Source organism: Candida jiufengensis (genome assembly GCF_024610255.1).
Source record: "Candida jiufengensis strain CBS 10846 chromosome Unknown scaffold9, whole genome shotgun sequence".
Classification (NCBI taxonomy): Eukaryota; Fungi; Ascomycota; class Pichiomycetes; order Serinales; family Debaryomycetaceae; genus Lodderomyces; species Lodderomyces jiufengensis.
In genome coordinates, this window is record NW_026261554.1 from 41,702 (window position 1) to 56,365 (window position 14,664).

The window sequence follows — 14,664 nt, forward strand, 5'->3', positions numbered from 1 at the left end:
AAATATATTTACTACTAACTACAAATCATTAATTTACAATATGTCATCCAAATCGTCTACCACCAAAAAAAAAGCTCAAACTCCAGATCCCAATGCTTTGGCACCAGCTAAAAAAGTAAAAATACCAAAATCATTTATTGTACGACCTCATGAATCGTCATCATCACTTAAAACAGTTGCAAATATTTATCTAAACTCCGAAACATTTGAAGCATTAGAATTAAAAAATGGTCAGTTAGTGTATGTAAGTCAACTACAAGGACAACCAGGTATAGTAGCAACTGCACATTCATTACTGAATATAGATAAGAATGTTATAACAATTTCAGAAGAGTTTAGGCGGTTAGTTGGTCTATTATTAGGTGACAGAGTAAACATTGTTAGATATGATCAACAACCAAATTATGCTCAAGTAGTGTTCGTCAATGGGGAAGTGAAAGATTCTGAAAAAGTACTAGAAGATTTAGGATTGATATATCCAGGACTAAAGATTGGAGACTTGACAATAATAGATATACAAGACTCAATAGAGACTAAGATGAACTCACTATCGCTTTCGAGCACAGATGAGCTAAGATCATATCCGAAATGTGTTTCTCCACCCTATTTATTCACATCACTGACTAAAATAGAAACAACCACTGACAAAAGTACCTCATTGATCAAATACCCTAATATACCCAGACCAATTAACTTTTCACAAGTTGGAGGATTATCAAAACAAATAGAAACATTGAAATCGACTATAGAATTACCATTGCATAATCCAACATTATTTTCAGAATTTGGGATTTCGCCACCAAGAGGGATATTATTGCATGGAGCACCAGGTACAGGTAAAACAATGTTACTTCGATGTGTAGCCAATAATATAAATGCTCATATTCTTAGTATAAATGGTCCATCAATTGTTTCAAAATATCTAGGAGAGACTGAAAATGCAGTAAGAGATATATTTGAAGAAGCTGCAAAATATCAACCATCAATTATATTCATGGATGAAATCGATTCATTAGTACCGTCTAGAAATTCCGATGATACTGGAGAAACTGAAAGTAGAGTAGTTGCAACATTATTAACAATGATGGATGGTATGGAAAATTCGGGTAGAATAGTAGTTGTTGGAGCTACAAATAGACCAAATTCTGTTGATATAGCCTTGAGAAGACCAGGAAGATTTGATCAAGAAATTGAAATTGGAATACCTGATGTGGAAGCAAGACAAGATATTTTACAAAAACAATTTGAAAAAATGAATAAAGAGAAATATGAGTTAACAGATGAGGATATTGCTTCAGTGGCTGCTAAAACTCATGGATATGTTGGTGCTGATTTGACTGCTTTATGTAGAGAAGCGGTAATGAAAGCAATTAACAGAGGTTTAGCTAATAGTATTCCTCAAAAAGATATCAAAGTAACACTTGAAGATGTAAATGATGCATTAACTGAAATAAGACCATCTGCTATGAGAGAAATTTTTTTGGAAATGCCAAAGGTTCACTGGTCAGATATTGGAGGACAAGAAGAATTAAAAAGAAAACTAATAGAAGTTGTTCAAATGCCACTAGAAGCTTCAGAATCTTTCAAAAATTTAGGTGTAAATGCACCAAAAGGTGTTCTACTTTATGGACCTCCAGGTTGTTCCAAAACTTTAACAGCAAAAGCATTAGCTACTGAATCAGGACTTAACTTTTTGGCTATTAAAGGTCCAGAGATTTTTAATAAATATGTTGGTGAAAGTGAAAGGACAATAAGAGAAATCTTTAGAAAAGCAAGAGCTGCATCACCATCAATAATTTTTTTAGATGAAATTGATGCAATTGCTGGTGATAGAGATGGTGAAGGGACTACTGCATCTAAAAATGTTTTAACTTCTTTATTAAATGAAATTGATGGTGTTGAGGAATTAAAAGGTGTTGTAATTATTGGAGCAACTAATAAACCATCAGAAATTGATGCTGCTTTATTAAGACCTGGAAGATTAGATAGACATATTTATGTTGCACCACCAGATTATGATGCAAGATTACAAATTTTACAAAATTGTTCCAACAAATTCAATTTATCTAAAGATGTTGACTTGAAAGTTTATGCTAGTTTAACTGAAGGTTGTTCAGGTGCAGAAGTTACTTTATTATGTCAGGAAGCTGGTCTTAATGCTATAATGGAAAATAGAAATGCTAAAACTGTGGAAAATAAACATTTTGAACATGCATTAAAGGGAATTTCAAAAGGTATAACTCCTGAAATGTTACAATACTATATAGATTTTGCAAATAGATCTGGTCTAAAAATGTAAATAAATATTCTCCAAAAATGTATTTCAAAAAAAAAAACTTTAAGCCACTGGTATTTTTCCTCTATTGTTGTTGACAACCTTCTTGTAAATTTTTTTCTAAATCTGGTGGTAAATCTTTATCATTGAAATCAAATCCTCCTGCACCACCAGCTCCTCCACCAAATCCAGGTAAGAAATCACCAGTTTCACCAACTAATTCAGTTGGTGGTTGACCTAATTCTTGTAAACTTTCCAACATTGAATTAATTTGATCTCTTTGTTGTTTATTTGAATCATTATAATCGGAACTATCAAAAATTTTTAAAATATCATTAGTTATTTCATACTGATTATTATAATTTTCATATTTTTTAGGTTCTAATTTTTCTTTGTTATCTTTTAAATATTGTGGAAATTTTTTATTTAAATCTTTTATTGGTTCATATAAGACTTCTTTTGAACTTAATTGTTCCAACATATCAACTAATAATTTACTCATATCCATATCTCCTCCACCTAATGCTGAATCACCACCCATACCTGCTAATAATTGAGTTAATAAATCTTCAGGATTAGTACCCATTGAGTCATTTTTAATTTTGGAATCAATATCTTCACCTGATTTACGTAATCTTTCCATAGTTTCTTTCATAACATATTCAAAATTTGCAGGTTTTGATTCTTGAGTTTCAACTTCTTCTCTATGATTTGTTTCAAATTGTTTAACTAATGTTTCAAATTGTTTTTGAGTTTCTGGATCTTCTATTTTCATATCTTTTATTAATTCTGATATTGAATTTTGAAAATCTTCATTTAATGGATCAGTTTTAGAAGTTGGTGGTGGAGGTTGTGGTATTGATTGTGATTGTGATTTTTGAGTTTGTGATTCTACTGTTGATCCAGGTGGTTTGCTTAGTACTTCATCTGCAAAATCATCTAATAAATCATCTAAATCATCGACATCTTCAGCTGTTGATTTAGTTTGTGCTTTTTCTGTTGTAGTAGGAGTATCTTTAGTGGTATCTTTTTTAGATTCTGAAACTGGTTCTGTTGTAGTTGTGTTTTCAGTAGTAACAGATGCTAAATCCTTATTCTTTAATTCTTCTGACATGATTGATGGATTGATATTAAATTGTTCAAATCTTTGAAATAACTCAATTTCTCTAATAAATTATACCGCTTGGGTTTTAACTTTCGGTTATTGAATCCAATAGATAAAAATTTTTTTTACTCCCCACATTAATTTATTTTGTGTTTCATAAAATTTATATGCTCGGTCAAATACTTTGTTTTTTTTTGCAATATTTTATCACCAATTTACCATCATTGGATTCTCACCAAAGAGATTCAAGTATTACATATATTAAGTTATTATCCATCATTAATGAAAGACTTTGTTTATAATATTTTATAGAATTTATATGAATATTTAAATACAAATTAACATATTTCATAATATATAACTTAGAAATTCAATCACTTTCATTATAACTTTGGTTTTGAAGCATCAGGTCCACCAGCTGTTGCATTCGAATTAATTTCTAACTTTCCATTTTCATCGCTTGCTATATCATTTCCAAAAAATACCACAGTTACAGTCAAATCATCTCTATATCTTCTTGATACAGGATTCGGTATTGAAATAATCATTGAAGTTTGTTCTTTTGATCCACCATTTGATAAAGCATTTCTAATTAAATGAGTTGATACATTTTTATCTTGTAATAAAAAGCTACCACCACCTGTAGATTTTCTAAAAGGTTTTTTACTTGCTTTATCCATTGTTATATCTTCAACTTCTGGTAATTTATTTTCTCCAACTTTACCAAAAAAATTCCAAAACGATTTTTGAGGTTTAACCATTTTTTCTCTTTCCATCCATTTAACAACTAATCCAACAATTTCTTCATTTGTTAACATTTCATATAATCCATCACTTGCTAATACTAAAAATTCATTATTATCAGGATTTATTTTTGTTGTTGTTATTACTGGTTCTGCTGTAACATATGGTGGAGATTTTAAATGATTTGGTAATCTTTTACCAAAAAATTGCTTGTAGATTCTTTCTTGTATTGATGCTGGTAATTTATAACGACAATCTCCAAAAGCTCTTGTTGGTTCTAGACTGCCTAAAACTCTACCATTTCTTATAACTTTTGGTTCATCTGGATGTTCACTTATTATTCTAGCAACTTCTGTTGGATTTGCACCAGTTTGATCAATACTTAATTGTTTTGCTGTCCATTGATTATCTTTGAAAGATCCTAAAATAGCTCTTGAATCACCAGTAACTGCAACTTTTAACATTTTGGAATTTGTATCATAAAATGATAATAATGCACATGAACCAGATAATGCAGGCATTAATAATTCAGCTGCTTTTGCCTTATTGTTATCAGTCAATAATTTTTCAATATTTTTATTTACAATTTCATGATCTAATTTTAAAAAACCATTTTTAATAGCTTGATCTATTGTTGCACTATTTGGTACATATCTTAAATTTTCTTCACCTTGTACTGGTTTATAAATAGTACCTAATTCATTTATAACATAATTTATTAATTGATCTCTTAATTTTGAACTTGTAGTCCAACCTCCATGACCATCAAATACTCCAAAAAACATCCAATCAGTTGTTGTCTTAATATTATTATCTTGTAAAATTGGTACTTGAATAATTTCTTCAGCTCTATCATCTTCAATTGGAGAATTTGAAGGTAATTGACATATATCATATCTTGTAACTCCTTTACCTCTATTTACATTATAACTTTCTTCAAATTGTCTTAATTTAGTGTCAACTTGTTCATCATTTAATAAAAATATACCTTCTTTATGTTGTTGATGACTTATACTATTTTTTTGATGCATTGATGAAGTTGAAGTTGAAAACAATTTTTTGTCTTCTAATAATTTTGGTGATGTTATAGTTGATGAAGTATTTGAAGTTAATAATTGATTTGATGAAGATGAAGTAGATGATTGCAGCAGTGGTAAAGTATCTAAATTATAATAATTTGATTGATTAAATGCAATATAAGAACCAATTATAATTATTCCAGAAACTAATGCAACATTTTTACCTTGTTTTTGATATTGTTGTTGTTCATTTTTAGGTATTGATTTAAATAAATATTTTGATAAATTTAATAATTTTGATGATGATATTGATGATTTTGTAGTTGATGTTATTAATCTTTTACTTATTGTTTGTAATTGTTTATTTGTAAGATATAATAGTTTTGGTTTCGTTGATAATACATATGACATTATTGATTATGAATAATTTATATTATTAATATACTTCTTTTGAATTGAATATTTAATTTAATTGAAAATAATTAGATATGATTAAATGAAAAATGAAGGATATATGAATAATGTTGAATAATTTGATTAGATTCTATTAATATATATATATATATATGAATAATGTATACGGGTATATAAATGTATTTTTGATTAAAACTATTTGATATATTATATATCTGCTATTATTATATTATTATTAAAACTGATTGATTAATGATATATGTATAAATGTAATGTTAAAAAAGATGATAATCTAAATATAATAAAATTGATAGTGGTAGTGGTTGTGATATAAAAAAAAAATAATTAATTTAGCAATATGGTTAAAATCGGAATTTATTAACATCTTGTAATTGGTAGCTTTTGCTTTATTATTCTATTATAATTATAGTTGTTACTCCTATACTGTACAAGCTCTAGTTTCTGTAAAGTATTACTTTTTAGTAGTCATACTGTATAGTATTCATATGTCTCTTTATATACTTACTACCTTGTTTGTACTTAGTCTTGAAGTGTAGCGTACACTTTTAGTTCGTAACATATCTAAATCACGTGAGCTGCGCTATAACACCGAAATATTATGTATGCTTACGTAATAATTTTGCAGTTTTATTTGTTAAATCTTTCCACCACCTTAGTAGCTAAAGAGATTTGAACTTATCAAATAGATCAGCTAAATATCAGCTTCCGTTTAGGGTAATTTGTTTAAGTTGAAAGACTGTATTCGTTTTGTGTAATTTGTCTTGTTCCTTTTGTGTAATTTTCAACCTAAAAAGTGCCAAAATCTAAACTGCCAATATCTCTATCACTTTGATAGCAATCGTGCCTCAAAGTACTTCAAAATTATTGAAATTTCTTGGACTTTAGTTCCTTGCTTTTAGAATTGGAAAAAGTCTAGTTTTCAATGAGTTTGGTTTTGTGTAATTTTTTGCCTTAAATTTTTGCTTATCTTTAGTTTCGAGCTCAAAAGTTTGAGTTCTGGACTCAAAAGGCTAGCCATTATGCCACACAGATATGCACACGTGCTCGGTACTATACCTCCGTTTACAAAAATATTTGAAACAGGTTCGAGCCCGGTACCCTAAAGATTGAAAGTGCTAGCCACTATGCCACAAAAACTAAAAACGTGACCTCGGAGGTACAACCCCGGTTTTGTGTAATATTTACATGAACCTTGGCCAAAACTAAATTGGCCCGTATCTCCTTACCTGAGGGAGTTATCAGCACAGGGAATTATTTTTTAGTCTATTCAAATCAAGATCTAGCTTCTAAAATTACTTAGGGTCCCATAGCTACTCATTTGAGTGAGTTAGACGTTTTCCTTTATATCTCAACAACCAGAGAATATTACGCAATGAGACCTGGTTCAGTGGATAGTTGAAGAGTTAGGAAATACAGAGATGCAATAAAAAAAAATAGAGGAAAAAAAATGAAATGTTCGGGCGCAAAATGGTAAATTCTCAAATTTTTTTAGGGGTAGTTTCACAGACTATTGAGCCATATTTGGATCTCTGAGTACCATCAAGAACCAATAGGCATTATTTTTGTGACATTCTCAACACTTTTATGGCAGCAATTGTGCAAATAATGAAGCTGTACAGAGACATGTTCCTAAATTTTGCAACAAAATTATTGTTCTTAGTTGTGAACCACCCCATTCTGAGAATTTTCTAGGGTACTTTATTTTCAATGAGTAAATATAGTCTATATCTTTTAGAATAAGATACGACAAGGTCAGGAAAGCTGTCGGAAACCTCAAGTTTCACCCTATAAGATCCACTCAACAGAGTCCCGCTTTAGTTCCCACAGTCTTAGTTAGTGATTTATCGTTGAATTAATGCAATGTGTTATTTTTGTAGTGTTATTACTGCTTTTTGTTTAGCTCTTTGCAAAAAATGCCTTTATGATAATCAAGATAAAGAAAATATCATGTTATCATTTATTTGATATGTTTAAATTTGCAATCTACTGTTGAGCATGTGGTACAAAACCTTGAATTACTTGGTAGCAGAAAATCTGAAACATGATTATTGAAAGCATTAATATTTATTGATTGGAGGTAGATTAATAGACTAACAATTGATCATCATCATTTGTTCTAGCTTCTAGTTACCAACCTTTTATTTAAAAAACCTTATTTGCTTTAAAAGGCTTAGATTTAACACAAACTACGGTGAGAAAGGTAGGATTTTTGAGCCGAATTTAATATTAAGTTTAAAATTGAACTTGAGGTCGACCATGTATGGGGCTTGAAGAATGCCAAATTTATCGTTGAAAATGGGCTCAGACATGAAGTTATATTTTTCTGACTATTTTCGTGAAATCAATTTGTGGGTTTTGGTGACCACATTTGTTATATATTGAAGTTAGTTTGTGTCAGAACCATCGTTGCAAACGCATATGATATACCAATTTATTATAATATAGGCTTACTTTAGTGGGTGAATGTTAACATGAGTATCATAGGAATTTAATTGACGACAGTGAATAAGTATAATATTAGTCCAAATGAATAGTACATTGGTTTATTTAAACAATGTATAGAAAGGTATTATACAGCAAAAGGAATAATATCAAAGAGAGTATAGCTATGGAATATAAAATGCTATATCAGCTGTGCCTATCTCAAGTTCAGTACCTCAACTTTATGTCAACCGCCACTTTGTCTTTCCTAAAATGAACCCATTAATACTCATTAGATCATTATCAAAGCATACAAAAATGTTTAGTGAAAAAGGACAAGGCATAAGTACCTAGCTAAAAAGTGCTTACTGAGACCGGGAACATCCTGTGTACTAGAGCAAGTATTAACTGTAGTTCAAACAAAACTTTTAGGACTTGGTTGAGTTTTGTCTTTTTTCGCATCAATTTGGTTCCAAATTTTATTATTTTGTTGCAAAATAAGTACTTTACATAAGTGATTGAGCATAGTAAGTCGTAAGAAGTCATCACAATAAAGAACTGGCAAATAATTAGACTGCTCCACACCATCGTGGCTAGCTGGAGGCACGGAAACATGCCTCCTCAAATTAGCTTAAAATCTAAGTATCGATATTGTAAAAAAGCGTTATTTAATCGCAGAGCCATAAAAGTATAAGACGAACCGGGGCCGAAACTGAGCTGTTAAAAAGCATTTGCTTACTATCGATGACTAAGGCTTTTTAATAAGCTTTTAGCGAGTTTCTGATACTGGTAGGTGCTTTATCGTGGTACTAAAATATTTAGGTCGAGAATGTCATCTCTCCACTAAAAAGTAGATCTAAGATTTTTTTTTCAGATCCATAAATTAAATAAAAACGAAGAAAGTAATATAACCTACATTGTATAATAGTATCACCGAAGATGGGTAAATTGAAGAAAGGAAGAAAGAATACCAAAAATAGATTGAATCCGATAGCGTCAAAATCTCAACAAGAAGTTAAAAAAGATGAAACAACCAGACAATCCAAGATTCTACCATTAATAAATAAATTAAAATCAACCATTCCAAACGATAAATCAATGGCATTGGGAGCAATAACTGTTCTTGCAGAAGATTTCAGAATGAGGCAACTACTTCTTAAAGACAAAATAGTACAAGTCGTTATGGAAACTTGTTTAAATGATTCAAATGATGAAATAGTAGTGGAAGCATTTGGTTTATTAAGAAATTTAGGAATTGAATCTGGATATGATGTAATTAAATTTTTATGGAGACAAGGAATATGGACTAGTATTGAAAATGCATTGAACAAGATTGATGTTTCTTTCAAACTTTTAGCAGAAAAGGGTAATGTTGAAAAAGATAAATCGAAGATTCAATTGTTATATGATTTTGCAGAAAATATATTGAGCCTAATTATTACATTGGCAAGTGGAGATGAAGAAATTTATGAATCTATATTTAATAAAATTGATCCTATAATAGATCTTGTTTTCAAATTGTTGAAAAATCATATAAATGGGAGTTTCAAAGTGTCTAAGTTATTTGATGCATTGCTTGATTTTATTTATGAATTTTCAACTGAATCTGTGGAATTTGTTGAGAAATGCAAAAACTTCGATAGTTGGGACAAACTAATTTCGTATATTGGGGATTCAAATAGTAAATTAAGTAAAGTGTACATTGAAGGGATCAAATATAATAATTATGAAGTTTTGGAAGCATCATTTGAAAATAAACAAGAAGTAATGTGCAACATATTGCATCAGATTTATAGCATATTAATTAGCATTGATTTACAACAATTAAAATCTCGAATTAATTCGATACAAAATCCAAATAATGCAAATGAACCAATAAAAAAAGACTCCAATACAATAGAGACAGATTTATCAGCAAACAATGATGTGAAAAGAGAAACAAAAATTGACCTTTCAACTATTGAAACTGGTTTAACAATTATAACGTCAGTTCTTGAATACTTGGCGGTAAATGAAGAAGATCCAAACGAACCTATTACACTTTCTCCTGAGACTGAAAATATATTATTCCAAGAGATAGAACCAATGCTACTAGAAATACTACAATTTGAATTAAGTGAAAAGATATTGCTGCTAAGTGAATCAATATTAGGTGCAATAAATAATTTCTGTTGGCTTATTTTAAGTAATGAACATCTTCCAGTCTCTTGGTATGACAAATCTTTACAACTTTGGGATCTTATATTAACAATAAATGATGAACAATTGCAAAAGTCAAGTTTAAGTATACTTTGGGCTATTTTAAAAAGTTTAGGTCCTGAAATCTCAGAAAAGATACCAATAGAATTAATTGAAAAATTGTTAACTGTTCAATTAGCTGAAGATAACTTAAACGTAATTGGGGTTTTAGGTTCCATTGCACCAATTATCAAAAACAAAGAAATCACTTTCAAAATATCACAATTTTTATTAGATTCAGTAAATACAGCTTGTGAAAATATAAAATCAGTAACAAATTTGGAAATTATAATTGAAAGCTTAAATATGATTTATGATATATTTGGTGATAAAGAATTTGATTATGATTATGAAATTTTTGTTCAAAATGATTATTTAACTATTTTAAAGAATCTAGAACCAAAATTAAAAGAAATTTACAAGAAAATCGATAAGAATAAAGAACCTCAATTGAAATTGAAAATGGAGGAAACCCGGATTAATTTGGAAAGATTTATTCAGTACAAAGCTAGTGAAAGATGAATTAGTAAAAGTATTCAGAATGTCATGTATCATTTTTTTTAATCTCAACTAAAAGGTAACGCATTATCATGAGATTACTATAGCGGTCTCACCAATATTTAATACGTACTTACTCATTTTATATAGAAAATTAAATGCATGACTTACTCGACTATTTCTCCGTTGGAATTGAGTCCTACGTATTTGCAAGTCTCAATTAATGTTGTTTATTTCTGGCAGCTAAAACAATCTCTGTCATTAGCTAAAAGATGGTTCTATCTTCTACGAGTGACTGATGACAATGGACCATGGATGCAATAAGCATTTGTTACCGCCATATGTGATTTAGCGAGCTAGACGCAGCAAGCAAGATAACACCAAAAAATAGTCATAAAAATTGTCTACAAAAAAAAGCACAAAAATTTAAAACGTGAAAATGGTCCCTTGGCCCAGTTGGTTAAGGCGTGGTGCTAATAACGCCAAGATCAGCAGTTCGATCCTGCTAGGGACCATATTGACTTGAAATTTCTATTTTTTTTTCAGATGCTGTTTTCTATTCTTTTGACACTTGCAGCCAATACGCTGACTATCAATAGATCTCACTCATGGCGTTGCGTCTAATTCTATATTCTTGTCTATTAACTCGTGCTTTTGTAACCGCTGTTTTTGATCTAGATATTGTATTATATATATTTCAGTCCGTACAGCCTAAACAATACTATAATATCTCATTAAAATCTTGATAGTTTGAATACAGAGGTTCCTCTCATCATTTGTCGTGGCTTTCATCATTATGATATATGTGTTTATTCGTTATCTATTTACAGAATTAAAATAAGATTTTTAAAGTATACGTCCCCCGAAGTCATTAAATAAGTGATACCCAATAATTTATAGCCTGAACCTTTCTAGTTTATTCAATCTTCTAGCAGTATTTGCATTAGTTTTAGTTCTTTGTCCTCTTACTGGAAATCCCCAAGCATGTCTAAATCCAGCGAATGAACCAATATCTCTTTTCATTTTGATATCGTTATTTATTTTATGTTTTAAATGACCTTCTACTAACAATTGTGATATTTCTTTATTAAGATCCATAATTTGTGGTTCTGTTAATTGATTCATTTTACAATTTGGATATATTCCAATTTTGGCCATTAATTTTGAAGCAGTTGTTGGACCAATTCCAAATATGGTTTTTGCAAGACCAATCCTTACTGGAAAATTGTGCTTTATTGATTTACCAAACACCACTACTCCCATTATTATATCTAGATTTAGTTGATTGAATAAGACAATAAAGATTGTAACACTAAAATTTTTCTTACTATATAATTTTTTCGCTAATAACAATTGAAAACCCCACGCTACCAAATTTTTTAAAGTTTGTATGAGATCAATTAATTACATAAGATCTATCATCAGAATGAGGAAAATCTAATATTTCGAAGATCTGGATCACGATCTCAGTTTGTTCAATCTAAAAGGGTAATTTCAATTTCTATAAGTTGATTAATTATTTGCGTAATTAATTCAATTAGAAATTTTTTACTTTCAAATTTTTTAATTCTCCACCCCCAATTTTACGATAGGAAAATTATAAAAATAAACTAAAAGATTAATCCAAAGTTCATCTTGCTTTTTTTTTCAATATTTCACTATCTTTTTAAGTTAAAATTCGTTAAAGATAAGACAGTTAATATCTCCTCAAGTTAAAGTTTATCGAAAATAAGACATTCACTATCTCCTCAAAATAGGTTTAATTTAAAATAAGACAGAATTATGAGTTTTTTACCAAGCGGATCTAATCCAGAGACTAGTTTATTCACATGTAATACATGTAGTCTAAAATTTGTTAATGCCGATTTACAGAGACAACACATGAAGACAGAATTCCATAGATACAATTTGAAGAGAAGGATTGCACAATTACCTTCAATATCATCTGATGTATTTGCTGAAAAAATCTTAAGTTCAAAATTAAGGTCAGACAATAGAAATGAAAATGAAGATGAATATGGGTTTTATGTTGCAACTAGGAAGAAGAAGAACAATTCAAATAAACAAAATTTGAAAAATGGTTATAGTATTAGAAATAATTCAAGAGGTCGTTCTATAGAAAGAATAATTACTGAAGCAAAAGATTTTGCTGCTATAGAAAGGAGTACAAGTCCTGCTGGTTCAGTTGCATCGGATTTTTCACAATTTTCACTTAATGATTCTGAAGGTTATCATGAGATTGAACCGATACATACTGGTTCAGAATTAAATTATACGGAATCATCAGATTTTACAGATTATGAAGATCTTCAAATGCCATTAGAGGATGAGGAAGAAGAAGACGAAGTTGAGGATGAGGAAGAAGAAGACGAAGTTGATGATGAGAATTTAGAGGATGAAGAAGAACGATCAAAAATTATTCCGATCACGAATTGCTTCTTCTGTGGTGTTGAAAATGTGGATACAGAAAGAAACATAAAACATATGTTTAATAGTCATGGCTTGTACATTCCTGAAAGGTCATTTTTAATGGATATGGAAGGACTACTAATATATCTAAGTACAATCATATCAAGCTTTAATTGTTCTGTATGTGGTTTTCAAGGAAGAAATTTAGAAAGTATTAGACAACATGTCAAATCTAAGGGTCATTGTAAGATTCCTTATGAAACTAAAGACGAAAAATTACGTTTGGCTAAATATTATGATTTCACAGTTGATGATGAAGATAAAACAAAACGAAGTAAGAATTCACCTACTTCGAAGAAAGTTGGATTTAATGATGACCCGACAGAATCAATTGTCTATATAGATTCCGATGCGTCAGCTAATGATGAAACATATAATGATCAAGAAGAAGAAAGGGAAGAAAGTTCAACAAATGGAGAAGAAGAAATAAACAATAATTATTCTTTAGTACACATTGATCCATCTGGTGTTGAACTAACAACTCCTATAGGTTCCAGAATTGGACATAGATCAATGCAAAGATATTATCGTCAAAATATTGCCTTACCAGTATCAAATGATGATGAAGGTAGAAAAACTCAAGCTTTGGTTGATAGAAGATTTGCTTCTGGTTTATCTTTTAGAGAAATTTCTAAACAACAAAGGGAAACTCAAAAAATTGAAAATAAAATTAAAAGTGATCAAGTTAGAAAAATGAAACCTAAAAAGATCAATTTCCAAAGACATTTTAGAGATGAAATATTGGGAACTTAAGTTCCCTAACTGGACACTGCCTTTTTTTTTTTAATACAAATAAAACTTGAAGTTGATAGTTCATTGAATAGTTTTTAAGTTGAACAAAAACTGGTCAAATTTTAGATCAATTTTAGATCAGTATTATAGTTGTAAACTCTCCTTTTAATCATATTTCTTTTATGTTGCAATGAATAAAAGTAATAACATTTCGTACATACAAATATCTGTAAAACATCTTATCTAAATTTGATTATTTGGTAGCAACATATCAATAATTAAATTCTACACATACAAAAAAAAATTGGAGAGAAGAAATTAAAAGCAAAGGTCGGAATAATAATAATTTCTACTTCATTTGATTACATCTAAGTTTTAATACTAAATACTTATTACAGTAATCGTTTTCAAAAAATTGTACATTCATTGATATCGTTTAGATCAAATAATTGATAGATTTCAAATACTTTGTACAATATACATATATTCCATCATTCTAATTACATTCAATAATATCGATCAAAACAAGTAATTATATCCTAAACATTAATTGAAGAAGACATCATATTTTGTCCAGATTCATTCACTTATACAACAATTTTTATAATCAAAAGTATTCTTAAATACATCAGCTTTCGTTTTCGTGAATATTGTCCAAATTTTTCAACCATTCAAGTATCTTTCAACCCTTAAATCTTTTTTTCAAATTACATTCAAAGTATAATACA

At 29.5% G+C, this 14,664-nt stretch overlaps 6 protein-coding genes across 6 annotated transcripts; 3 read left to right on the forward strand and 3 right to left on the reverse strand. All coding sequences in view use genetic code 12, as the record gives it.

Annotated features, from left to right (window-relative positions):
- Positions 1–40: 40 nt before the first annotated feature.
- Positions 41–2,299, forward strand: KGF54_000016 (AAA family ATPase; the record flags this gene model as incomplete). The annotated part of the gene is made up of 1 exon (XM_051761986.1): positions 41–2,299. One exon carries the CDS (start codon positions 41–43, stop codon positions 2,297–2,299), a length of 2,259 nt encoding a protein of 752 aa, XP_051622631.1.
- A 61-nt stretch (positions 2,300–2,360) lies between these two features.
- Positions 2,361–3,389, reverse strand: PEX19 (Pex19p; the record flags this gene model as incomplete). The annotated part of the gene is made up of 1 exon (XM_051762097.1): positions 2,361–3,389. The coding sequence occupies one exon, from the start codon at positions 3,387–3,389 to the stop codon at positions 2,361–2,363; it is 1,029 nt and encodes a 342-aa protein (XP_051622632.1).
- A 374-nt stretch (positions 3,390–3,763) lies between these two features.
- PTC5 (type 2C protein phosphatase) lies at positions 3,764–5,554 on the reverse strand (the record flags this gene model as incomplete). Its single annotated transcript, XM_051762208.1, has 1 exon — positions 3,764–5,554. One exon carries the CDS (start codon positions 5,552–5,554, stop codon positions 3,764–3,766), a length of 1,791 nt encoding a protein of 596 aa, XP_051622633.1.
- Positions 5,555–8,938: 3,384 nt separating this feature from the next.
- KGF54_000019 (uncharacterized protein) lies at positions 8,939–10,759 on the forward strand (the record flags this gene model as incomplete). Its single annotated transcript, XM_051762319.1, has 1 exon — positions 8,939–10,759. One exon carries the CDS (start codon positions 8,939–8,941, stop codon positions 10,757–10,759), a length of 1,821 nt encoding a protein of 606 aa, XP_051622634.1.
- An 870-nt stretch (positions 10,760–11,629) lies between these two features.
- Positions 11,630–11,998, reverse strand: KGF54_000020 (mitochondrial 37S ribosomal protein uS13m; the record flags this gene model as incomplete). The annotated part of the gene is made up of 1 exon (XM_051762431.1): positions 11,630–11,998. One exon carries the CDS (start codon positions 11,996–11,998, stop codon positions 11,630–11,632), a length of 369 nt encoding a protein of 122 aa, XP_051622635.1.
- A 519-nt stretch (positions 11,999–12,517) lies between these two features.
- KGF54_000021 (uncharacterized protein) lies at positions 12,518–13,957 on the forward strand (the record flags this gene model as incomplete). The annotated part of the gene is made up of 1 exon (XM_051762542.1): positions 12,518–13,957. The coding sequence occupies one exon, from the start codon at positions 12,518–12,520 to the stop codon at positions 13,955–13,957; it is 1,440 nt and encodes a 479-aa protein (XP_051622636.1).
- Between the last annotated feature and the right edge of the window lie 707 nt (positions 13,958–14,664).